The sequence below is a fragment of the Rhinolophus ferrumequinum genome, chromosome 5 (assembly GCF_004115265.2).
Source record: "Rhinolophus ferrumequinum isolate MPI-CBG mRhiFer1 chromosome 5, mRhiFer1_v1.p, whole genome shotgun sequence".
Lineage (NCBI taxonomy): Eukaryota > Metazoa > Chordata > Mammalia > Chiroptera > Rhinolophidae > Rhinolophus > Rhinolophus ferrumequinum.
The window spans coordinates 38,248,566-38,275,260 of NC_046288.1; the positions used below are offsets into that span (position 1 = coordinate 38,248,566).

General features: G+C 36.0%; 1 protein-coding gene and 1 pseudogene across 2 annotated transcripts; one reads left to right on the top strand and one right to left on the bottom strand.

Moving 5' to 3' along the window:
• Nucleotides 1-5: 5 nt before the first annotated feature.
• ABRAXAS1 (abraxas 1, BRCA1 A complex subunit) lies at nucleotides 6-14,980 on the bottom strand. 2 transcript variants are annotated; one of them, XM_033105970.1, is made up of 9 exons: nucleotides 14,850-14,980; nucleotides 12,847-12,937; nucleotides 11,099-11,135; nucleotides 8,555-8,621; nucleotides 7,056-7,249; nucleotides 6,177-6,296; nucleotides 5,373-5,457; nucleotides 2,923-3,037; nucleotides 6-2,544 (listed from the first exon to the last, which is right to left on the bottom strand). In XM_033105970.1, the coding sequence occupies exons 1-9, from the start codon at nucleotides 14,934-14,936 to the stop codon at nucleotides 2,111-2,113; spliced, it is 1,230 nt and encodes a 409-aa protein (XP_032961861.1). In that variant the 5' UTR covers nucleotides 14,937-14,980; the 3' UTR covers nucleotides 6-2,110. The 2 variants fall into 2 exon arrangements, with proteins under 2 accessions (XP_032961861.1, XP_032961862.1); XM_033105971.1 differs by having other exon boundaries at nucleotides 12,847-12,933; nucleotides 14,850-14,974.
• A 2,602-nt stretch (nucleotides 14,981-17,582) lies between these two features.
• Nucleotides 17,583-23,501, top strand: LOC117022088 (guanine nucleotide-binding protein G(I)/G(S)/G(O) subunit gamma-5-like; annotated as a pseudogene).
• The last annotated feature ends 3,194 nt before the right edge of the window (nucleotides 23,502-26,695 follow it).

The following is a 26,695-nucleotide window of genomic DNA, read 5'->3' on the forward strand; positions in this document are numbered from 1 at the left end:
GTGACTCAAATTATAAGATTTAACAACCTTGAGAAAATTAATAGACTAAATATTATCAAACCATAAAGTTTTTAATTAATATGAAATCTTATGAAGAGTGTTTCAGGAGTGAAAAAGTAGTGTTTCTTATTCATACCACTGAATGTTCATGAACTAAAACTATTATTTGAAATGTTGACACTCATTACATTTTACATAGATGAATTTAAAAATTGGTACTGTAGGATTGTCACTTACATCTGGTCCACTAATAGGTCATACAATAATAGACCTCTGATAGTGGGATATAAAATATGGGGTGACTTGTATTGGGATTTAACTTTAGGTCCAGACTGTTCTATAAATGGTATTTTAGGGACATGGATGCAGGAAAGTGGAATGTTTGTATAATGTAAAAATCCACGAGACAGGCTGTGGACTTGAAACTGCTCAGGGAGATTTTCTAACTAGCAAATAAGGTATTCCTGGCTAGGATTGTGGATCTTCCCTTTGTAGAAATGTTACATTGGATGGAGAGTGGTGCTGTCACAGGACCTAATCTGTCCTGAAACTGGTAATATACTTTAAATAAACTGATCCATAGGCAATCTATTATGTCATCTTATCTTACTCCAGTGATAAAACTGCCAAAAGATGGAAACTGGGGGAAATGTCCTATAAGGACTCTTGTCCTCCTTTTTATTGAATACCTGAAAGTTGGGCATCAAACTCAATCATGGAAGTTCAGCTGTGTACTAATAAGCTGAACAAGCTTCCTATAACTGAAAGTTTAGTATTGATTTCTTCAAAGGAGATGGATCATTATGCTAAAGTATGAGCTAAATATTTTTGTACCTCTATAGCATTTTAGCAAATTGAACTTTGTATAGAAGGCATGACTTCAGTTTGAGTAAGTAGGTAAGCATCTTTGAAAAATCTCAAGCTGTTATGTAGAGAAGACACTTGCATATGTTGGCTGCTTATTGCTTCTGCCATTCCCAGTTTAGCCTGTGTACCCAGTTTTCGTTTGTTGGTTTCATTTAGTCATTATGTAGTAAGTTCTGTGTGCTCTGGTGATGTTTGTGGTTATTTGAAAATTAGGGTTTAGGCTGACAACCTATTTCCTTCTACTCTTTGGAATACCACAGTGCTTCTTAGGTAACTAGTAAAAATCCCAGCAGAAACTCATTATTTGCACAAATCATCCCTGGTATTATGTGGGATTCATATGCACCCCATTGTGTAACTAATGCATGTTAACACACAGATGATAGTTTGATGCTGGCTATGAATTTGCTCTATCACTTAGGAAATAACAGATGGAAGAGCAGTGGTCAAAGTGTGTGTTCAGCATTTCATCCAGTGAGTGAAACATGAAGGTTTCATGTGATGTGTACACTTCATGGAAAATTCTCTTATAGAAAAGACAAATACAAGAAATACAGCAAAAGCTCTTTTAGCCAACCTCCACTTAACCAACTCACTGGATTAAATGGGTTTTACATCCTTCCTAAAAATTGTACTGAAGCCCATGACTCTCCTACCTGTTGAGTTCTGCATTGTCAGCTATTTTGTACCCTAACCTGTTAGTTGTATTTGTTATTGTATTGATGAAGAATAATCATTAAAAAGAAAGTTCCTGTTGCAATAAAAACTAAATGCTTTGGAATGATAACAAAAATAGCTTTAAAAAATTAGTTGTTAAATTAGGTGTGGTTAGGACAACTGAGTAAGTTTGGGAGTGGGAGATTTATGATGTTTAGCATTTTATCTGGCAACCCTAGCCATAATATACTACTTATCATAACTTAAGGAGTAGGAATTGTAATGACTCAGAAAAAATTAAATACATTTTCATGCTAACTTTAGACTTCTTTCTTGTGTGAAAATAAGGCTAGTCTCTCCCAATTCTAAAGAATGCTGTACACGTTTAAAATATCTAGTTAAGCTTTTCCATCAACAGTTTAGTAAAAGGAGCAAAAAAAGGTTTTGGTTTTAAAATAAAAGCATATAATATGTTTAAAAGTACTTTATAAAATAAATGTACTAGAACTTTTTTATATAGGCTGAACATAGCAAAAACAATGGTTTTTACCCTTCAGCGAATCAAAAATCTTTGGGGCTAAAAGGATCAAAATGTAGGAGACTGTGGATATTCACCAGAACCCTTCATTGTTTCAATCTCTTCATCTGTTTCTGGGCTGCTCGTGGATGCTTTTTCTTGGTTACTACTATCACTATCTGTTTTAGATGGCTTGTTTTGTGTCTCTAACAGCCGTGACTTCTTGAATTGCCACCTGTCATCTGTATCTAAAGCTTTACGCTTCAGCATCTGCAGTGCACTACTAGCTGGATTAGCTTCAGGAATGTCAGTGTATTCTATCATTAAAGTCAGGTTGTCTACCACATTGAGGTGGTGGTTGGTATTACACCTACTTTTAGAAATATGCCTGTTTTTCAAGGAGATAACACATGAATGAAGAAATTCACAGTCTGGAAAAAAGGTCTGTAAAGCTTGGCAAAGAAAAATGTTCTCCTGAGGATCTTTTTGGACATTCTTCTCTCCTAAACAAAATAAAATAACAGTTCAACATACAATATTTGTTCAACAAAGCTTTTATAATCTATTAGTAAAGTTGAGTCAAAAACACTAACAATTTTAACAAATTATCCAAAGTGAGAAAAATGACATGCATAATCCCAAATTCCAACTCATACACCACAACATTCTGAGAAAATTAAAAGTTATATTCTTTAATATCAACAATATAGTATAGCTATAATAGTACCATGTTCTTTGTTCAGTGGGATTTAAGAGTATTAATAAAACAATTACTTTTAATCTTAAAGTGGACAAATTCATCAGCTAGTGCAGATTGCTCATCTGTAATTCAAATCAATTTTTTAAGCAAAGAAAGTAGTGATGTATGAATTTTTACTTACGTGCTGCTTGAATCTGTGCATGTTTTCTTTTTTTAATTTCTTGTTTTAATCTGTTTACATCCTTTAGTAGTTTCTCTACTGCTTGCTCACTGTGTTCTACTTTTTTGCATATACTCTGCAAAATAAAATAATTTAAGGGCATAGATAAAATTCCAAGTTGTGTACTACAATACAGTCTAGGTTCACAAATAATATAAAATTCTTCATGGTACATAATATCAAATATTGCCTTTATAAAAATTTCAATTTTGCTATTTTTGGAGGAATTCAACAAGCACCTGTATGGTGCTTTATAGGTTATGAAATGCTTTCCAGATATATTAACTGCACATTATACATAGCTTTATCATACCAGTTATTTCCTTGATAACACAGAGAAATAAATATTTAACTCACTTTGAAACAAAGAATACTGTACTATTTTGAGAGGTGCATAGTTACTGCAAACATTGAACATTAAAAAAAAGTGACATTTTACTGTTATGAAAGAATTTTCATACAGGAATTTCATTTAATTCCTATAAAAGAAACTACTTTTGAAAAGCAGACTAGCCTCATGTGTCCAGTTTGAAGTACTAACACCCTTTGACTCAGTGATTTCACTTTGGGTATGTATCAAAACTATTTATATAGGATGACGTTTCTTAGAATATCAAATCAAAAGTAACTATCCAATTATAGGGTAATATTGTGTTTCCCCAAAAATAAGACCTAGCTGGACAAGCAGCTCTAATGCATCTTTTCGAGCATAAATTAATATTTTGGAGCAAAAATGAGTATAAGACCCGGTTGGGTCTTATACTCATTTTTGCTCCAAAAGACACCTTAGAGCTGATTGTCTGGCTAGGTGTTATTTTCGGGGAAACATGGTAGGTTGTTATAGCCAGTTATAGTGGATACTTTTTAGGATGTCTGCTCAGCCATTTCTATTGTTCACTCTGTCATAAGAGTTCACCAGTAATCCCTTCACCAACTTCACCTTAGCTGACCGAAGCAGGCATACTACATAGCAAACTGGCAAACCCGAAGCTCTTGAATAGAAGAGATCTAAATGCACGAGCTGTAGGCTGACCATTCTCTCATTGGCCAGTGGATGAATAAACAAAGATCTATAGATACTATGAAGGAAACCAATATGCAGACACAAGGAAAAAAGAATTCTGATGGCACTTCAGCTCCTGGTTCCAATTCCTTCCTGGAGCTTAGCTGCCTTCTGCTGACAGTTCCTGTAACATACCTCTACATTTTGTATTTTAGCCCAAGTTGGTACTTTTAAAATAAGAGTTCTAATGTACTACTCTGTGATATACACTGCTGTTAAAAAGAACAAAAGAATATGTAACAACATGAAATATGTTTAATGATTATATCAAATAAAAATCATGGCACAAATTTATATGCCCCCATCACTGTCAACTATGTAAAAGGACATAAACATTAGGGAAAAACTGGAGAATATGGCAAAGTGCAAATGGTTATGTTACAATGGTGGGTTTCTGGATGTTTTATTTTCTAAAATGCCTGTATTTGTATAAGTAGCGTGTAAAAACTATTAACCTCATTTCTCTTAGTGTGCTACACTGATGAGTATGGTGACCATAGGCATACACTACTCAGATCCCCATTTGAAGGAAGGAAGCACAGTTGACTGACAGCCCCAGCTGCCGTCTTCTGGGGTCCACTTTTGGGGAAGCGTAGGGCCAGGCTTCCCCTAGGCTGCTCTTAGTCAATGAGCACACTGGAGGTTGTTATTACAAGTCCATTTCTATTGGACAGCTTTGCTACAAGACTTACCATCAGTCTGGCTGAAACTTTTCTGGCCCTGCAGTCTAAAGCATTTCCTACATATCCAATCGTCTTCCCTTTCCTGTCTCCTTTTTCAGGTGCTCCTTCCCCTTTATCCTTCTCAGGCCTAATCTCTTACTTGTCTAATCCTTATCTTGATGTCTACTTCTCAATGGACCTGACCTTCCCCAGTAAGATAGAACTGGGTACTGTGGTAGATTGTTTTGTTCCAAAATATTTGCTTCTCTTTTCATCTTGTAAAAGGATTACATATCCTTGCCTAATGTCATGTGATGTCCTTTGGCCAGTGAAATATGAGTGGAAGTGACATGCCAGCTCAGCAGATTTAGGGGCTATTGTGAATTTTCATTAGCTTTCTTGTTCTTTTTTCCCTTTGTTGTGAGAAGAGCGTATCCCATATAAGGGCTGCTCCTTCAGTCTGGATCCTAGAATGAAGATGACATGTAGAACAGCAGCAGAGCTGCAGCAAAGATATAATGTGAGACTAAACTTGTATTTACAGGCCACTGAGATTGAAGTCTTGTTACTGAAGCTAAAATAAACTAAAATATAAATCTAATCATATTTTATCCCTAAAAAATTTCAGTGATCAATTTGGTATGAACTCTGGAAGTGGTCTTTAAGTGTTGGATAAGTTACCTTACCTTTAACTCCTCTTGTAAAGAAGCATACATCTCATTAATCTTGTGTACCTCCTTTAAAGATCCATCTTCTTCAAAAAATTCAGGGCTGTAAAAAATTACAATTTCCTCAGGCAAGTATACAGAACTCATTTAATGATACGATGAAAAACTCCTTTGTGGTTGAGCAACAGAAGAATCATACGTCATATTTTATTGATTTTAAGTCATCATTGATTGAAAGAGGCAATATTATTTTATATACCATGAAAGAATGCTAAGGCATGGTTTGTAAAACATCCCAATTTGAGATCAATTTAAAACTGCATCTTGGAATCAATGAAATGTGGTATTAAATTTCTGTAAGACACTGTTAAGTATTATGGGAACACAAAACTAAATAAACTAGTCCCTTTTCTCATAAGGTTCACACGCTAGTAAGTATCCTGTAGAACCAATGTTATTTCTGATATTATTCCCTTAACGACCACAAAAAGATTAGCAGCTTATAGTATGCGTGAGTCTTTATTTAATATCCAGTGAATTTCATGGCTTTAATCTGAACTGCTGCCTTAGAAAATCATTTTGAGGCTAGCTACTTATTCTTATAAAATACGTTAATATGCAGGATATGCAACAACCCCCTTTTTACTTTTTATAAATGGACAAGTGCTAGAAGGAAAAATGGAGATAGTAGAAACAGTCTGGTTTATTTGAGTGACATGGTCATTAGTCAATTTTCCTTTTTATTCTGTTGTATAACAAAAAAATTAATTTCAAAAAATGAGTAGGATTAAGTTTAATGGGGAAGCAACTGAGGAATCTCACCTGTGTGTTTTTACTGCTCGGCTAAAACCAGCGGACATACAGGAACCTGATACAGTTTTATAACCCAGTTGTTCAGACATGCCCAGATTGGCCACCACTAAAGGTATCCTATGAAAAAGTCTGAAGAAATAAAATGTGAAAACATGGACTTAGAATAAAGTGAAAAATTAGCATCTACTTATTAGTATAGACTACCTTTCCCTTACAAGATGAAAAAAAAAAACCCATTCCTTACTACTTACCCAAGATAGAATTTACTGACTTGAGGAAAATAGCTTTTAAAAGTTGTGAAATGTACATCGTGTAAGATAATTATGTGGGGAAAAAAAAAACTTTAATGGCTATTTTAACTGATTGGCACATATAAAAATAAGCCTGTTGAAATTTATCCTATCTTCCATAAATAATAAAATTAACCTTAGTTGGTACTCTTTTAACTTAATTCTCATATTCCGTGAAAATGTTGATACAAACTTTGGGGAGTCCTGTTAACTCATGTTGGTAGATCATTAAGAACTACCTTGCTTCCTTGCAGAGGTTATAGAAAAGCTGTTCAAATACCCAGGCTTAAGTTCTACATTATATCCATTAGCAACTAATAATCTAAAGCACACATTTTTTTCCACCTTATGGTAAATAATAGAAAACTCTCAGTGACAGAAACAAGTCAACATTCCATACTGGGCTTCTAATTTCCTTATCTGACTTTCATTTTCCCATCAATCAAGAACAGATGGTAAGACAGACTTCAGAGCATTGATATGACAATCTAATGCAATAATATATGAAAATACTTGATAAGCTGCAAAAAATACTATAAAAATACTGGGTATAATTTTTCTATTAGCTGAAGATAGCCAGTGCCTGGCCAATATTTACCCTTTCTGAGGTTTATATAAGGCATGCTCCAGCCGATGAGTAGAGCAGCTTTCTGTTGTTATACTCGGTGTTAACAGCAGAAATACAAGTTCCTGGCTTGAAAGATGTTTCTGTAAGTTTTTGTGAAGCAGTCTCTCTCTAAATGTCATGATCTGGTCTGAATGACGTCGGAATTTATACCAACCAACCACATCCTGAAAGAAAATGCAGAAAAAATGTCAGGTGTATACCTTAATGGTTATAATTATTGTTTTACTGTCAATAAAATTGACAGCCTTAAAAAAATGGCTTTCTTAGTATTTAGCAAGATTTTAGGCATATGTAAACAAAGCATACACTTAAATGTATATTTTACATTTTTATAAAGTATGAAAACTGACTTGTAGTTAAATTATTTTCTATTCAGTTACAGGGGTACAATTTTATTCAGTATAGATTAGAGAAAAAGATTTTTAACTAACTTTAGTTTCTTTATGACATTTGCTATCTTAAAATCTTAATCTTTAGTAAAAATTTAAATGAAGAAAATATCAATGAAAACAAGTTAATTTCCTGCATGGATACTTGGTTTGAAAATAAGTAAGCTGAACCCAATACCTTTCAAATTGATATTTATATGGGAGTATCACTTAACCCCCAGAGTTGGTTTCAATATTGAATAAGATTATGTGCAAGGGTTTTGTAAACTGTTAACATGCTAACCAAATGTGTTGTTAGTATTACTAAACCTTTACTTTTTAAACTGGAAAAATAAACCTTATTTGCTGAAAACTTAGTAAGTATGAAAAAGAGAAAAACAACTATGCTTAAAGATCTGTCTGTGACGGTTTCAGCAAGTAAGTTTTGTATTTGCTCATTTAATTTGAGGAAATTAAAATTACTTCTTTTTAAAACCAAAACATTTTGCAGGTACATTTTAAAATACCCAAATATAATTAGGGGAAAAGCTCAAGCATTTTCAACAAAGGATTTTTTGAAAGAAAATTCATTTACTGAATTCACTTGTCAACTCAGAGATCAAAAAGTTTTACGAGGAAAAAAAATACCCAGAAAATATTTTGTATTTTGGGAAGAAAAAAAAATCTATTTTGATCATTCAACAAATTTAAACTAAACAGCAAGTATGCTATGGAGAATCCAAATTAGATATTGGTATAGGACACCGTCCCTGCACTATAAAAACTTGTAACTGGCTATGTAAAAACAGTCAGGGACTAAGTGCTAGAATAAATGGGTCTGGGAAAGGGTCTGGTGGGACTGTAGAAGACGAAGAGATCAATTAGGACAGTCAAAGGAAGGATGAGAACGAGATTAATACTTCTAATGACTAATTTGCTTTCAGAGTAACCCCTTTGAATTTCTGGAAAGAAAAGCCTTTCCTCCTCTGCTTTATAGGATAAATGCTGCTTAAAAGTTCTGTCAAAATATATTTTTAGGAACTGAAAGTAATACTTATAATACCAAGAAAATAAAAGACAAAGTTAATCAGGGAATAATACCTTTTTGACACTTGATAGTATTTTCTTCAGTGCTTGCTCATTTAACTCACCAGAAGAATTGTAAAAGCTGTAAAAGCCAAAATTAAAGGCATTTCAAATAAGCTAAAATATGAAGGATTTTATCAGCACCTTTAATTTTAGTCACTAACCCAACTACCCAACCAAAACTTGTATACCTACTTGCCTGTCAGATGAAGTTCTAAAATAAATAGAGAAAGTTCTCAAATTAACAGAGTTAAGAGTGGCAGAAATATGAGGTCCATAAGCAGTGAAAAAGGAAAAGGAGTGAAGAAGCTTCAAGAGATAAGTTTAGGCATCACATTTTTTCAAAACCTAAAACAAACTACTCATTAAAATACAGGTACATAGCCAGTTCACAATTCATTCACAATTTACTTAGTAAAACTTTAAAAAAATATATTGCTACATACAAAATAATATATGAAATGAAGCATAATAATAAAAACAATTTATCCAAAAGCCATACTTGCATTACATGAAGAGAAGTGTTTTAGGAGTTGGTTGGTTTGGGGTTTTTTGTGTGCAGGGGGTGGGGGAGCAAGAAATAGGTATTGATTTAGTTTAGTGGTCTTTGTTCTGTAGTTGGAATGTCAAAAGACTTAGGGAGAATGAAAAGATAATTCAAAAGGATTCTAAAGTGTTTACTGCCCCTTTTTTCTCTTCCAATAATAAGGATTACAAGCAATGTTTTCCTCCTTTAACATTAACTGAGATAAACATGAGGTTTCTGGGAAGAGGGGGCATTTTAATATAAAAGTAGATATGTTATGCAATAGAATTCATGTTAAATTGCATTTTTTTAAGTGGCTTTAAGTTTTAGGCTTCAATGGACTGTTTTCCAGGAACTTCCTAAGGTAAGCCAGTGTATTTTTGTGGAAAACTGAGAAGCAATATATTAGAGTAGGGTTGGCAAACTTTTTCTGCAAAGGGCCAGAAAGTAAATATTTTAGTCTTTCCTGGACACATAGTCTCTGTTGCATATTCCTATTTTTTTTTTTTACAACCCTTAAAAATTATATTAACTATTCATAGATAGAGTGCTATGTGCCACATAAAAACCGGCCACGGGGCTATACTTTGTCACCCTCTGTATTAGAACATAAAACTGGATATTAAAACTTATCCAGCTCGGACTCCAAGAAGTATGGTATTACAAGACTCTGTTTTTAACATGTTCACCTATGTTATTTAAAACAAAGAAAAAACAATGTGATATGCTATTGGATTAGAACACAAGAAATCCTGATTCTTCTAAGCTTTAGCTCTACCATTAACCAGGTCTGTGGCATTGGTTACATCATGAAATTTTTCAGCCTATTATTTTGTTGTTAAGGGAAAATGAAGTGTGTAAAAAACTTTCTGAAAGAGAGCCATTTCAGGTGGTTCTCCTTATGACCACCTCCCAACCCCTTAATTTTATAAAGGTAAAACGCTGAGGCATGGGTTTCTCATCACTGGATCAGATCTTTCCTCAGCTTTAAGACTCTATGAAATTGGTCTAATTATTTAAGGTAGTTACCAGAAGACATTGAATCACTTTTTTTTTTTTCTGACTTTCTCTTAATCCTTTGCTCGTTCAGAGTCCCTTCAAGGAAGTACTTTTTATGAGTCTCCACCAAGAATCCCTTAATCATCAACAACTATTTTGTATGTCCATTGTATACAGGCATTGTAGGAGCTGTACCTCTTCTTGGTACAGCAGTTTAAGACTACACAACCTTTATTTCTATCATCCCTTACCACAGATATTTCTCACCCTAACCATTTGCTCCACTGCAACTTACACAACCTTAGTGATGTGTACATACAATGTGACTATACGATAATCTGACTTTTCCTGTACAATTTATATAAATCATAAAGCTATTTCATTAAAACCACCATGTTGTGGTTACAGGTGTTTACTTATGAAACTTCATGTATTTGTGTACTTTTCTGTATGTATGTAATAATAAATAGTTTTTAAATACCTCAATAAAAAGTTTTTTAAAATAGCAAAGCTTATATTAGCGCTAACAGTACTACTACTATCTGTAGGACTAAGAGCACAACTATCTGTAGGACTAAGAGCACAAATTTTCATCCTAGAAAAGCAATAGGAAGCAGGTTAAAGAATCTAACCAGTTAATAGGCAAAAGGTAACATTAAAAAATATGGTAAGTGAGGAAACAGATGATAAGCTGGAATAAAGGGTAGGAAAAAGAGCTGCTACGGATGTATGAGAATGTGTCACTGAGTTTATAGTACGCAACGAGGTGAGTGGGTGTGAGAAGGAAAACAATCCTCAAGATAACTGGTACCTGGGAAAGGCTGTGGAGATCAACTGAAGCAAGTACATATTTACAAAGAAAGAATTATTAGACAGAGTTAAAACGAACAAATGAATTTTCATATATTTAAAGAACAGTCTTTTCATTTTAATCAGTACCATCATGTAACTAAGATATTTTGTTAGTTTTAAAAGTTACTTCACTTACAGAGAATAATTTTCACAGTGGATCATTTACTTGCTCTACTACTCACCTGAAAAGCTGATAGCATGGAATATATTTCTGAATGTCTGGAAGAAAAGAATTTTTAGTTATGATTACATTAATTGCCATTTGAATAACATTGAGCACTTCATGCCAGGAAGTACTTTACCATAATCTCATTTAATCCTCACAACAAACCTATGAGACAGATGTTATCATTCCTTCCATTTTAATGATGAGGTAACAGGCACAGAGAATAAGTGGCTATCCCCAAGCCAGCCGTAGGGCCATTAGTCAAACCCAGATCCTCACTCTTAACTAGAATGCTATATTCTTTCTAAAGGTCTAATAAAGACAACACAAAAGATATATTCAAAGTTGCTATATTTTCATTGAATTCTAAAAAGGTGGTGCTCTAATGTCACTCAGTTGATTTAAAGAACTGTTAATTGGATCATCTTGTTATTCCAAGTAGTTTCACAAAGGATTTGTCAATGTTAACTACAGACTATCAAGAAAAAAATCCCCAACATCTTTTAAGAGGTGACTTTTATTCTCTTGTCAATAGAAATACATCTAAATAGAAGAGTGATCAATCATCCTCTTTAGACATCGTAAATGAGTAAAAATAATACTCATGAAACCAAAAGGGGTTGCAACAGGAGACTAATCAGTGAGTTTACATATTTACACATATATCTTACATTTATACGTATGTAAATGTATATATATACATTTATGTATATACGTAATTTATATACATAAATGTATATACAGATATACATTTATATATATATACACATACACATGTACTTTCATTTTTAACATTTTAAAGTGGCAAACAAAAAATGGCATATAAATAGTGTGAGTATAAACTGATATAATCTTTCTGGAAAGCAATTTGCCCTACAGATCAAAACCTTAAAAATGTTCATACCCTTTGACATTGTAATACCATTCCCAGGAAAATTTCTGTAATAGATGTAGAAAAATATTTACATACAAGGATGTTCACTGTAGTATAACTTATATAATGAAATATTGGAAATAAATCTGATTATGATTTACTTAAAGGACAGCTAAAATTACAGAGAGCCATAAGATTAAGTAAAGCCATAAAGAATACAATGCAGTAGTAAAAATGGATATTTAGAGGATTATTTGACGTGGGAAAATGGTCATATTACAATATGTCATGATGCCAAATTTTAATAAAGTACACCACTAATTTTGTAAAAATATGCATAGAAAGAACTGTATATGTTAATCAGAAAACTCCCTATATTTTAAAGCTCCCTTTTCCTTTTTTCCCACTGAAAGAACAGCAGCCACCAGCTATAGCTGCTTCACCACACATTCCTCAAACCCTTGCAGTCTGGTCTTTTCCCCATACACTCCAGAAATTACATAAGATTTTTAAATTATGTAATCACTAAGTTTTTTCAGTTCTCATCTTCTAACTTTCTGCAGCATTCAATGTTTTTGTCCAAACTTTTATCTTTTTTTTCTTGGTTTTGGTTCCTTCTTATTGGTTGCTTCTCCTTTTGCTGGGTCATCTTCCTGCCATTTGAATATATGTAGTAGCTATTTCATCCTTATTTCCCCACAATAATCTTACCTGCTTATGTCCCATGCTGTTTCCTGCTTTAGACGACGCCATGGCCATAATTTTGAGAATTTGAAAATCTGCTTTTAAAAAATTTGTATTTTCTTTTTCTAACATTTTAAAAGTAACTTATACTGATCCCTTTCAGCATAAACCATCAAAAATAGGAGACATAGAAATAAGTGACTCACCAATTGTATAAATAACTTCAACATCATCCATTTGGGAATCAGTAATGCTATTCTTGGCTTCACCTTTCACTTCCCCAAGGAGAAAACCTTCCTATGGATAAAAGAAGCAGGAAGTATATGGAATACACTGGTAGAAGTACATTTAGTCACTTAACTAACCAATAATTTTCAAGTATTTTACAATGTATACAGTATGTGCTACCAACTGGGGGCACAGAAAAGAAAGACCAGGTGCACTACCATGTTAGGTGGGAAACAATGAACAGTTAAATAAAACTGAATAAAAGAGATTGGAAATATCACTGTGATTTTATTACACCTGGAAGCATAAGAGGCTTTAAAGCCAGAAATGAGCACCTGATGCTTGAGGAACCAGGAGCAGAACAGTTTGTCTTGGAACTAAAGGCTCCCTTTTGTAAGAAAATCATAGACAGGTAAGAATAACACCAATAATGGAACATCCTGAGTGACTAGCCAAGACTCTGAATTAATGACATGTACTTCTGGGAGCCAGTGGAGGCTTCTGAGCTATGACATGACACAATGATCGATGTTTTTAGATTAAAAATTGTGCAACATATTAAAGATTTGGAATTCAGTATCAGAGCCTGCTTTCCAAAAGGGGAGCTGTGAGATCTGATTCTTTTAAAAGTACATGCATTTTGCCACAACAGTGGTGATTTCTTTGAATTGTGGAGAATTCAGTTATTTCTCTTGGCACATTTAAAGACCCATTGTGCTTGACAGACAATGAAGATCTTGTCATCTCTATAATTAAGAATTTTTCTTCCATTTCATTAAAAGAGGAGCACAAAAGGAATGTTTTCACAATGTCTTTATTGGAATCAAGGAGGAACAATCCAGAACTCTACACTGTCGTGTTCTAGACAAACCCTGAGAAAGGAAGCAGGGACAATGCAAGTAAAACTATTCAGAAAATCACCCTTTAAAGACCTTAGAAAAAAGATCTAAGAAACAAGGGCCTAACAGTAAGTAGGTACTTTTCAAGGGCTAACATTTTAAGCTACAGGACTTAAGGTCCCATTCTGTTTCTATTTACACTAAGACATTGCAAAATAATTTCCACAGCTACAAACATTTTAAATTGTCATATATTTGCTCTTTGCTAGGTGTTAATCTACAAGGTTAAATTACTCGACTTTGTTCAGTACGGTGTTCTCTAAACTATATTAGCAAGTTACTAAGCATTTACTCTAAGACACTACTTGGGCTCAAAGTTTTACAGTGTTTTTTAAAATTTCATAAAAATAAAAGTATAAAATTGGCACTGTATTTAAAAAACTATTTCACTACTTCATCCATAGGTTTTAAACCTAGGCAATTAATATGAAATAAGCATTTAAGTATCTAATATTTGAGGGAAATTATAACTGAAAGCATCAGAAAAGGGACTAGGTGAGACCGTACAATTTAATACCAACGCAAACAAAAGTCAGATATCTGAGACCAAATTAAGCTTTTTCATTCACAAAGATTTCCCAGAAAATAGCCACTGGATGCAACATCTCTTATTCCCTCACACCCCACCATTTCAACAAACATGCACGGTAGCTGGTCTGTATAAAAAATTCAGTTGTCTTTGAAAACGTCTGTCGGTAGTTAAGAAAAACGGAAAGTTAACTCGCTAACTTTATAGCGATAGCGGGAGAACGCTGGGTGAACTTTCCATCCTTTCACAGTCAAGTTGAACCAGAAAAAAAGGGGGACTGTTGAAAGAAATGGGGGAGAGTGGGATAGCCGGGTAGGGACACGTAAATAAACACTGGTCAGAAGAGGCTGGGCTAATCCTGGAAAAGATTTAGCGGGCGGGAGGCACATCTCTTGCCGTCCAGGAGCTTGAGGAGGCAGAGCCCGAAGGGCTGAGGCCGGCGCTACGGCGCGGAGCTCGCAGGCGGGGCCCCCCGGGCAGCTGCGGCGGGGAGGTAACCGACGCGGGGCCTCCTTCAAGGCGAAGCCGGATCCCGCCCCGCCCCTCGGCTCACCGTGTCCGAGTCCGTATTGAGGTGCTGGAAGGACAGCGCGCCCAGCACAAAGCCCGAGAGCACCGCCGACGTACTCTCGCCCTCCATACTTTAGCCGCCGCTGCGACGCACGAGGGGGCGGGGCGGGACGTGCAGGATCCCAAGCTTTCACCGGCAAAGGCGGGGCCGAGCGAGGAGGCGGGGCCGAGCGAGGAGGCGGGGCCGAGCGAGGAGGCGGGGCCGAGCGAGGAGGCGGGGCCGAGCGAGGAGGCGGGCCCGAGCGAGGAGGCGGGGCCGAGCGAGGAGGCGGGCCCGAGCGAGGAGGCGGGGCCCGAGCGAGGAGGCGGGCCCGAGCGAGGAGGCGGGGCCCGCGCCAGCTCATAGGCCGCGGAGGTACTGGACCTCTCTGTTAGGATGGGCCCTTCTAGGTGGCTGTGGCGGCCGGGGCTGGCCGTGTGTCTCGCGGCTTGGTTTTCCCGTTGCCTCCCTGACTTCCCTGACCACTTGGCTCTAAATTACACTCCGTGTTGGGCACTTCTGCGGAGGGGAAGGAGCGCGTTTTGATGGCCAGCTGCTACTAAGGGATCAGTAGCATAAGTGCAAAACTCAAAAATGAACATTGCTGACAGAAATATGGCTTAGTGACATTGTAATATGGTTTTCAAACTGGATGCTGCTGTCTTTTACCCATTGAAACTACTAGCATACTAGTTATAGCAGTTTCAGCGATTCTCTTCTAGAACTCTCCAGCGATATTCCATGGTGGTGGGGGGAGCAGGAGAGGAGTTGGGTTTCTTTGAGTGTTTGCTTTTAGAAAATTAAGGATTCAGATTAATTTAAAGAATACATAGATTTTAAACATTGTTCTAACAGTTTAATGAAAGGTATAACCATACTGTGTTGGATCACTGGATATAAATGGTAAGAGTGGGAAAACCCGAGCTTGACAATTACCCATACACGATATGCAAAGCTATGGTTTTTAAATGATTGAAAGACAGCAAAATATCAGACTGCAGATGCTCCTCGAATTAACGATGGAGTTACATACAGATAAAACCGTTGAAAATATGTTAGGGTGAAAATGCATTTAATACACCCAACTTTCGAAACTTCGTAGCTTAGCCTAGTTTAAGTGATGAATAAAATAAATATTGATGGGATTAAAAATGGTCTTGATACAGCACTGTCAAAGTTTGGGAGGGCCAATGGCCCCTTACTCATCCTCCAACCTTAAAATGCCCCAAACAAGTCCTACTTTATTGACCCCAGTTTGGAGGAATTTTAAAAACTGTAAAGTAAAGAATACAATGAAAAAATCTAACCTGGGATTGTCGCAGGGGTGTCAAAACTGCGGCCCAACGGACCAATTGTGATTAGCAATCCATTGTTAATTGGCCCGCAGCAAATTCCCAAAATATATTTAGTTTACTTAAACAAACCAGGTGAGGCAATACGTACTTCACCTCGAGTGAGTGGCCCGGCTGTTTGTGTATTTTACCGCATATGGCCCTTGGTGAAAAACGTTGAAAAAAGTTTGGACACCCCTGGTCTAGAGCAATAGTGAGATTAATCGAGATAAAGCACTGACAAAAGGGCCCTGGTTCCCTGGGTGAGGACCCAAAACCTAATGCACAGGAGTGGGTAAAATGTTAAGAGGATAAAGAAGAGAAGTTTCTGAGATTCCTTGACAGAGGAGCCCCACGCACTGTACCAACACCTGTTTGGGTGACCATAGAAATGTGTAAGAATTGATAATAGAATTAAGGTAAAAGTTTGAATGAAATTTGTAATGTTTAAACAGGCTTTAGGTGAAGAGGTTGTGTCTCCTTTATCTGAATGCTTTAAGGGAATAGATTTTATATCTGACTAGGGGACATATCCTCTATCTAAAACCTACCATAAAACCAAAACTACCAAGGCTTTTAATTTATATCATCTAATTGTCCTATAGTAAAGCTGTTCTAATTTACAATTCCATAAGAAATGTGTGCCTTGAAAAAATGAAATGTCATTAAACAGAATCTTTGCCAATTTTATGGATCACAAATTTTCTCTGGGATAATTTCATTTGATGTAATTGGTACTACTTTGCTTGTTAATGTAGCTGAGATATTTTTTGGTCATTTGTATTTATTCTCTTGTGAATTACCTCAATTTATGTATTTTCTCCTTTTTATGTCTTATTGATTTAAAAGTATATATTAAAAGTGTTAACCTTTTGTCTGTCAAATAGTAAAGTGATTTTTTCCTCATAGATTGTTTTTAACTTTTAATTGTGTTTAAGGCAATTATTTTTAATACAGAAGCTTTAAAACTTTATATTTAAAACTTTTATTCATGTCCTTAATCTTTCTGTCTAAGGTATCATGTTTAGGAAGACTTCCCTGTTTTATGATAATAACCATTATTCTTGAATAGGAGGCAATTACTAATTAAGACTAGTGGACTAATGCCATTGGCTGAATGGAACCATAACAGAGATTGATTACCAAAAGCCTGAATAGCGGATCCATACAAACAACAGAATTGTTTTAAGAAGACTTTTTAGAAATAATTTTTCGGTGCCAGAAAGTAAAGATGGGTTCAAAGAATGATGTAAACGTATCAACTTGACATGGAAGGGGCTGATACTGACCAAATCTTAGGCAATCTAAGTATCAAATAAATAACAGTAGTAATGGATTTTGTCCCATTGAATAAAATAAGAATCTTTGAGTCCATACTGATATAAATGCATGAATAAATGAATAAATGGGGTAAGACAAAATTCTTCCTTACAGTAGAATATCAACTAATAAATGTAGAAGAAATCATGAAATTAGAAAATCTCTTTCGGTAACTATCATTATTATCAATAATAATCAATACAGGCAATGGATGCTAAAACTAGTGTGTAAAGTTTTAGTAACAGGCTATTTATGTAGTCTCCAAGTATCTCCCCAAAAGATATTTATGAATGACAGGAGGAAAAATAACTTTATAAACACCACCTTAACCATATAATGAAGGTTAACGTCACCAGTGAAGAAACAAGTGGCCATCAGATTCCTCCTGATATAGTGCTCTGAGAAGACCACAACATTAGTTCGGTGATATTCTTGCATAAGCTGAATTTTCTCATGAGGAAACATCAGACAAACTCAAACCAATGGTCATTTCATAAAATAACTGCCCTGTACTCCATGAATGTCAATGTCATGAAACATAGAGACTGAGGAACTATTCTAGATGAAAGGAAACTTAAGAAACAGGACAACTAAATGCTGCGTAGAATAACCCACAATGATAGGGACAAATTGGTTCAAATAATACTGAAGCACTGATGAAAAGAATTTTACCCATTTTTACTTTGCCTTATCTATCTATAATTAGTATATAACTCAGAAAAACCTGAAAAATAAAGCAACTCTGGAATCTCTACTTCAAGAAGTACTTTAAAAATTTACAAATAGATTTCCCTCAGTTACCCAAATTGCAAAGCTTTGAATATGTTTGAATACTAATTTGTAAATTTTCTGGTCAGATTCAAACTTTTCCTTGTCATGCTCTAAATTTTACTTTAAAAAAAGTATGGATTTTGTTTTTCCGACCTCAGGAATCCCTTTAATATGATCCATGTAAAAAAACAAACAAACCCGCATTTTACACGTGAAATACTCAAGGAACTCTGCAAGATGATTTCATGAATCAGAAATGTCACTGTCCATATCATTCCCGAAGTTCTCAGAAGATAAAATGAGATTATTTATTATAAAATTAAAAAGTCTAAATTTTCTAAAAAGCATAATCTCCCTTCACCTCCAGTTCTCCCCCAGTGTAACGATAACACAGTCTCGACCTCAAAGTCCCCATAAACTCCCATGGAAATTTCCCGGGAAATTTTTATAGGAAGGCTCATGAAGCTTTGATACCTATTATGACAGATTCCTCTTTGGTACATTCTAATATTGTCAAGTATTTTCAAAATATCGTTTTCACAGTAAATGCTCAACAGGTATGAAATACATTTCCAAAAGGAACATTACCAGACACAGCCTTCCTTCACATACCACCAGGAGATGTAAGACGAGACACTAATAGAAGTCAGCCTTAGAACACACTAGAATGAAACATTTCAGGTCTTAAATACATTTCTTAAGCTCAAACACATTCTCTTGTGGGAAGATGCTCTCTAGCTGTATTAGTTTGCTAAGGCTGACATAACAAAATACCAATAGAAATTTATTTCTCACCATTCTAGAGGCTAGAAGTCCAAGATCAAGGTATCAGCAGAATTGTTTTTTTTCTGAGGCCTCTCTCCTTGGCTTAAAATGGCTGTCTTCTTCCTATTTCTTTACATTGTCCTTCATCTGTGTATCTGTGTTCTAGTTTCTTCTTCTTATAAGGACACCAGTCATATTAGATTAACTTCAATTACCACTCTCTAAATATAGTCACATTCTGACGTACTGGAGGTTAGGAATTTAACATACGAATTTGAAGGACACAATTCAGCCCATAATATTTACATATATAGACAAAATACTCTCTTCTTATGTGTTTCTCCTTTTATATTGTTACTACACAATACTTCTGTCACCAGACGTGTGGGTTTTCCACATATCAAGCAATTCTCTGATACCAGCTGGGTGTTCTACAATTCAATTCAGTTCTGACACTATCTATCTGGAGTTAATTTCAGTCAATTTCAGCTCTTAGTACAGTAGCAGCTACCCATCCCTGTATCTAGCCCAGTGGCAGCCAGATGTGCTTGGAGTAGCTTGCACACAGTTTACAGGAGCCAGGATGGAAAAAGATAGTACATGCAAATAGTAAACAAAAGAGAGCAGAGGTAGCTGTACAAAAATCAGCCAAAATAGACTTTAATTCTAAAAAAGGTTATAAGAGACAAAGGGCCTCATATATTAATAAAATGTTCAACACAGCAAGAAGATATAACAATTATAAACATTTACACACCTAATGACAGACCATTAAAATACATGAAACAAAAACTGACAGAATTGAAGGGAGAAATAGACAGTTCTACAGTAATAGTTGGAGACTTCAATACCCCACTCACAATAACAGATGAAACAATTAGACAGAATATAAGTAAGGAAATACAGGGCTTAACACAATAAATCAACTAGATCTAACAGACATACACAACCCTCTACCCAATAACAACAGAATATACATTCTCAAGTTCACATGGGATATTTTCCAGGATAGGCCATACGTTAGGCTACAATTAAGTCTCAGTAGATTTCAAAAAGATAGATATCATGCAAAGTATCTTCGCTAACCACAGTGGTATGCAGTTAGCAATCAGTAACAAGGAAAGCAGGAAAAATTCACAAAATTGTAGAAATTAAACGACATACTTTTAAACAACCAATGGATCAAAGAAGAAATCACAAAGGAAATCACTTAGAGATGAATGAAAATGAAAACACAACATAACAAAACTTATGGGACACATTGAAAGTGGTGCTAAGGAGGAAGTTTATAGCTATAAACAGTTCCATTACAAACAAACAAACAAACAAACAAACAAACCAAGAAAGATCTGAAATCAACAACCTAACTTTATAATTTAGGGAACTAGAGAAAGAAGAATGTGTTAAACCCAAAGCTGGTAGAAAGAAGGAAATCATAAAGATTAGAGTACAGATAAATGAAATAGAAAACAGAAAAACAATAGAGAAAAGTCAATAGAACTAAAAGTTGGTTCTCTTCCTGGTACAGGGAGGGCATCTTTCTCATGGGAAATTTTATTACCTACTTTTTGGTAGAAAGAGGGAAGTCAGAATGCTCTTCCTGTCTCTGCTGTTCTTCAAATGTCTTCAGCTCAAAATAATTGATGTGCCAAAGCAGCATATTTGGGGGTGGTTTGTTCTGAAGCCTTTGAACTTATTTATTTTATGCTAAAAATAGATTTACTAAACATTTCTCCTTGTTGCAGGCATCAAACAATATGAGTCAAAGGGAATCTTAGACATCATTTGGTCAATTCTTCTCATTTTACTGACACAGAAACTGAAGCCCAGAGCAATTAATTAAACCATCCAAGTTTGTAAGTAGTAATTTTTAAAATATTATTTTATATACTCAATATTTATTTAGATCCATCAAATTTTTTTGGCTTCTTTTTCAGCTTTATTGGGGGTATGATTGACAAGTAGCAATGTATAATTGTATATATTTATAGTATATAACTTGATGTTCTGATGTATGAATGCATTGTGCAATGATCATCACAATCAAGCTAGTTAAAATGTCCATCATCCCACATAGTTACCTTTGTGTGTGTGTGTGTGTTGAGAATACTTCAAATCTACTTTCTATGGAAATGTCAAGTATACAATACAGTATTATTAACTATGGTCACCATGTTGCACATTAGATCTCCAGAACTTATTCACCTTGCATAACTATATTTATACCCTTTGACTAACATCTTCCCATTTTCTCCACTCCCCAACCCTTGTCAGTCACCATTCTACTCTGTGCTTCTATGAGTTCAACTATATAGATCATTACAGTATTCATCTTTCTATATCGGGCTTACTTTACTTACCATAATGTTCTCCAGTTTCATCCATGTTGTCACAAATGGCAGAATTTCCTTCTTTTTTAAGGCTGAATAATATTCCTCTGTGTGTGTGTGTGTGTAGGTAGCTCACATTTTCTTTATCCATTCTTCCTTTGATGGACATTTAGGATATTTCTATATCTTGACTAATGATGCTGCAATGAACTGTAAATACTAATTTAAAGCATAGTCAGAACAGAAACTCTGGGGTCCTGACTCCCAGCGCCATGCCCTTTCCACTAAGCCAAAAAGAATAAAGAGGTGACTGAGAGAGAAATTGCCTTATACACGGGAAATATATCAGGCTTTGGAAAATCCTCGGAAATGCTAGGAAAGCTGGTCAGAACTTAGATCTACCAAGGGAGTTAAGACTTTAAGTGCAATCCCTGGGGAGCTTAAGTAGGCCTGGACAAATCAGCCTTCGTCAGAACCTACACTATTTTACATTAGTAACACTAGTTGTTTTAATTCATGATTTACATTTAACCTTTGACTTCTAACTTAAGGTCAAGGTATCAGAGATAAACAAAGCCAGACAGACATTAATTAAAACAGTGATAATAGATTTTATTCAGTAACAGTGGAAAGAGTTGAGTTGCATTCTAATTTGTGCAGAGCTCACTGGGTGCTTTAAAGGGAGAAGGACAGCGTAGGGAGGGTGGCTCAATTAAAGCCAGGGAAGTGAAAAATTACAAAAGGTTGGTGAGTGTACACATGACCAGGCCAGCTGTGTCTGCTAGTTTGAAATTATCTGAAGTTAGGTTTCTACCCTCCCACAGAGACTGGGACATAGAGGCCTATCCTTCCCAATGATTATTTCAAAGGAATGGCCTTCAGATTCTAAAGAAAGACATTCCTAAGTTGTAGGAAATACACAAACATCTCAAAGGGACGGAGGAAGGATTTACAGGTCTTTTTTAAGGAAATGCTCTAGGAAAGAGAAGTCAGGGGCCTATCATCAGGGATTGTTAGAACAAACAGTAAATTCTTTGGACAACCCTGAGCTTTTCTAGACAGTAACTCAGTAGGGGGCAGGAGTTTCCCAGGGACACGCCTTAGGCTGCTAGAAGCTGTGTTAAAAGCTGAGTCAAGTTTCCTACTGCAGGAATTTGAATGCAGTGTTCATGCTGAGAGTTTTTGCAGTTCTCCAATTCTTATTTGTTAGAGATGGAATGTCATAAATTCAAATTCCATTCCTGGGAAGCCATTTCATACTACAGATATACCAAAACTAATGAGTAAATGAAATAGGGAGAAAACAAATGCAAATCTTTGTTTTTATAAAAATGAATTTAAATACAATATATAATTCATAACCATAGATGTTTTAAAGCGCTTACTGCCATGAGGTTCCCACATCACTGGTTCCCAAACTACAATCTTACAAATCACTTAAAATTTACATTTATTTCATTTAGACTTGGTTTACTATTTTAAAATAATGTATACCATCATATGATACAAATTTTATCAGGTAGGTGTGCAGTAACATGTCTCCCTACCATCTCTGTCCCCCAGCACCTCAGGAGCACCTTTTTAAAACTGCTTCCCAGGCCTCAAGACAGAGTTAACGAATCAGAATCATCAGAGATGAGGCCCAAACATTGGCATGTCAGAAAAAGGGGGTTCTGATAGTCTTCGGGTTTGGAAACCACTGCTTTACGGGAGATTATAAAAGAAGTGCTTTCATTCCCCCAAGCTTTAGAGACGAGGAAAGTGAAGTTACCTCATAGGGTGGGCCCCTACCCCAGTATGACTGGGGTTCTTATAAAAGAATGCCATGTAAAGAGACACGCACAGCCTCGCCTCGCTGCCCCGCCGTCTGGCCCCGCCGACCTACAAACCAACTAACCTGCCAGGCTCTCGCGTGCGCGTGTCTGGTTCCTCCAGCGTCACCGCTATGAGGAAAGTGGTTCAACAGCTGGGGGCTCAACCACGTGAAGGTTTCCCAGGCAGCTGCAGATTTGAAACAATTCTGTCTGCAGAAATCTCAACATGACTCTCTGCTGACTGGAGTATCTTCAAGTACAAATCCCTTCCGACCCCAGAAAGTCTGTTCCTTTTTGTAGTGAAACGAATCTTTGGAGGTTTTCTAAACCACTTTTCATGAACCAGTGAAAACTGAAAGGAGCGTTACATCTGACGCCTGTCCGAAAAGTTTCTGCCTATAACATGTGCCATACTATATACAAACTTCTGCTTTTGTCAATCCTTAACATCTACCTCTCTGAATTTTCATGAATTTCTATTTCATAAGGGAAATTATTTTATATACACTGGTAGCAGCATACAATAAATTACTTAGTATTAAAAAAAAAAGAAGACATACACTGGAGGAGAATACCACCTGAACATGAAAGCAGAGATGGGGTCATGCAGCTGCAAGCCAAGGAACGCCAGGCTGCAGACAAACTACCAGGAGCTAGAAAAGAGGCACAGAACAGATTCTCCCTCAGGTCCCTCAGAAAGAAGGAGCCCTGCCCTGCTGAGTTTGGACTTCCAGACTCCAGAACTGTGAGATAAGGAATTTCTGTTGTTTAAGCCGCCCAACAAAGTCTGCGGTACTTTGGTGAGGCAGTCCTAGCAATTCAGTACATTTTCTAAAAGAGCAGACTATATTGCTGCTTAAAAGCCCCCTTGTCATCAACAATGTTATAAAGATCATGTGTGGTGCCAGATGGGCACTGGATTTATCAGGGGGATCACGTCATAGACGTGCTCTATGTAGATGCCTGACCAACGTGCTGTACACCTGAAGAGCTGAAGTAGAATAATATTGAATGTCAACTATAATATGGAATGTCAAATATATAGGGATATATAGTCACGGGATGTGGAGTACAACATAGGGAAGATAGTCAATGGTATTGTAACAGCTATATAAGTTGTCGGAGGGGTAGTAGCTTGGGGGGGGTGGGTTATCACTTTATGAGAGGTGTAAATTTCTAACTATTACGTTGCTTTGTACACCTGAAACTAAAACAACAACAACAAACGGAACACCTCAATCATTTCTGAAGTGTCCCATGACAATTAAAGAATGGGACGTTATAGGGACATTGCCATTTTCTCTCAGAGTATTTTAGAACATTTAGAATCAACCTGTGAGACCTTTCAGGAAATACTCAAATTGTCATGTATTGGTTATCTGACTTTGGACAGGTTATTTTATGCTGTTGACTATTAATTTTTTTAATTATTATTTTGGAAGCATGAGTAGTAATGGCTACCTAAGAAGATTGTAAAAAGAATACAAGGAGATAGCATCCCTAACATAGAAGGCCCTCAATAAATAAATTATAATTGTCAAAAAAAAAGCCTCCTTGTCTAATCCACTGCCCTAAACTTTTCTCCACTTCCCACCAAGATTATGCTCTTTCTCTACTGAACTTTATTTTTTTATATCTCTGCTTTAGTTGCCATAACAAAACTACCATAAACAAGGTGGCTTATTAACAATAAACATTCATTCCTCATAGTTTTAGATGCTGAAAAACCCAGGATCACGACCCTGGCAGATTTGATGTATGATGAGGGTTTCTTCTTACCATAAACTCACATGGAAGGGTGAGCTGACTTTCTGGAATCTCTTTTATAAGGGTGCTATTCCCAATCTTGAGGGCTTCCCTGTCATGACTTAATCAGCTCACAAAGGCCCCACCTCTTAATACCATCACCTGGGGATTAGAATTTCAAAATATAAATTTTGTGGTGGGGGGGCACATAAATACTCAGACCATAGCAATCCCTTTCACATCTGCTCTCCCCATCCCACCTATTAGAGTTCCTGTCTCTCTTTGAATCCTTCTTGATTGTAGAAAGTTACTTTTATTCCTGTAGAATGAAAAAAAACCTAATATTAACCAATTTACCAGAATGTTTGCTTCATATGAGTAGAGATTGCTTATCTGTCCCCCCCCCCCATTTTATTTTCAATCCCTAGAAGAGAGCCTAGATCAAAGTTGACATTCAGTAAATATTTGTGGAATGAATATATTTTGGTTTTAAATTATTGATTACTGGGCATAGTTAGGTGTTTCTTGGAGTTTTTTTTTTCTTTTTTCCTTTCCTTAGGAAGACTGAGTTCTTGGAGGGCAGGAATCCTGCCTTGTACTTTCCTTGTATTCATGAATTCACAACTATTGAATATCTGCTTTAATTCAGGTACCATGCTAGCTACTGAAGGTACATCGAATAAGAAAGCAGATATAGTGTCTCCTCTGATGGAATTTATAATCTAGTTGGAAACAGAAACATTAAAGACATAATCTCTTCTATGATGACAATTACAATTCTGATAAACGTCTTGTAGGAAAAATATAAGAAGCTAGAAGCAAGGATAACTAAGGTACTTACTCCCCCTAGTGTTGGGATCAGGGAAAGTCTTCTTGAGAAGAAAAGTGCTTGAGAAGAAAAGTGATGGGGAAAGTATGAGTGCCTAGCCAAAGGAACACCTTGTCTGGAATCTCTGACCAAAACTTGGGATAGGGATTACTTGAGCTGAGAGAGAAAACTAAAATATATTTTGGAATATTATTTTGAGTCAAGTGTGAATTGTTTCTTCGTTCTGGGAAATCACCTAAAGGGACCCTTTAAATTACACAAATGTGAAGCAAGTATTTACTTACCCTTTGTTTTTAGAAGAAAACTGAAAGAAAAACAAGAATTTAGGTGTTTTTGACATAAGCCTTAATCAGTGCTATGTTTGGACTCTAAATAGTTGTGTACCATTGAATCATTACTACACACTGAGACTCATTAGCTTCTGTGGTAAGAAATATTTCTTGAGTTTATTTAATCCTGGAGTGCATGGTACAACAAAAGAGGCTTACCCTTGGGGAGGTGGGTGTGGACTTATTCAAGAATTCCTTGTCCCAGAGGTTTTTCCCAGAGCCGAGCACCCAGAGTCTTCACCTTTCTAGAAGAGACAGTAACGAGAAATGGGATTGGGCTTGGCACACCCCAATCTATCCTGGGTTGTTGGGATCTTACACATGACTATCCGGCTGAATAAACCAAAATGCACCGATGCTTGCTTTCAAAATGATTGCTCCAATAGCAGAGTGGAAAATGGACTGGAAGGGGCAAAAGCGGATTCATTCTAGGTTATTCTGAATTTATGGGCTTCTTTGGTTAATTTCTTCACATGCACTTCATAATTTTATTCTCCTTTCAATCCCCAAAATTTATCAAAATATCTGGCATATACATAGTATGTTCTATATATTTGCTTATTGAGTATTACATTATATAGAGTATGGAGTAAGACATTCCTGAGTCACCAGAA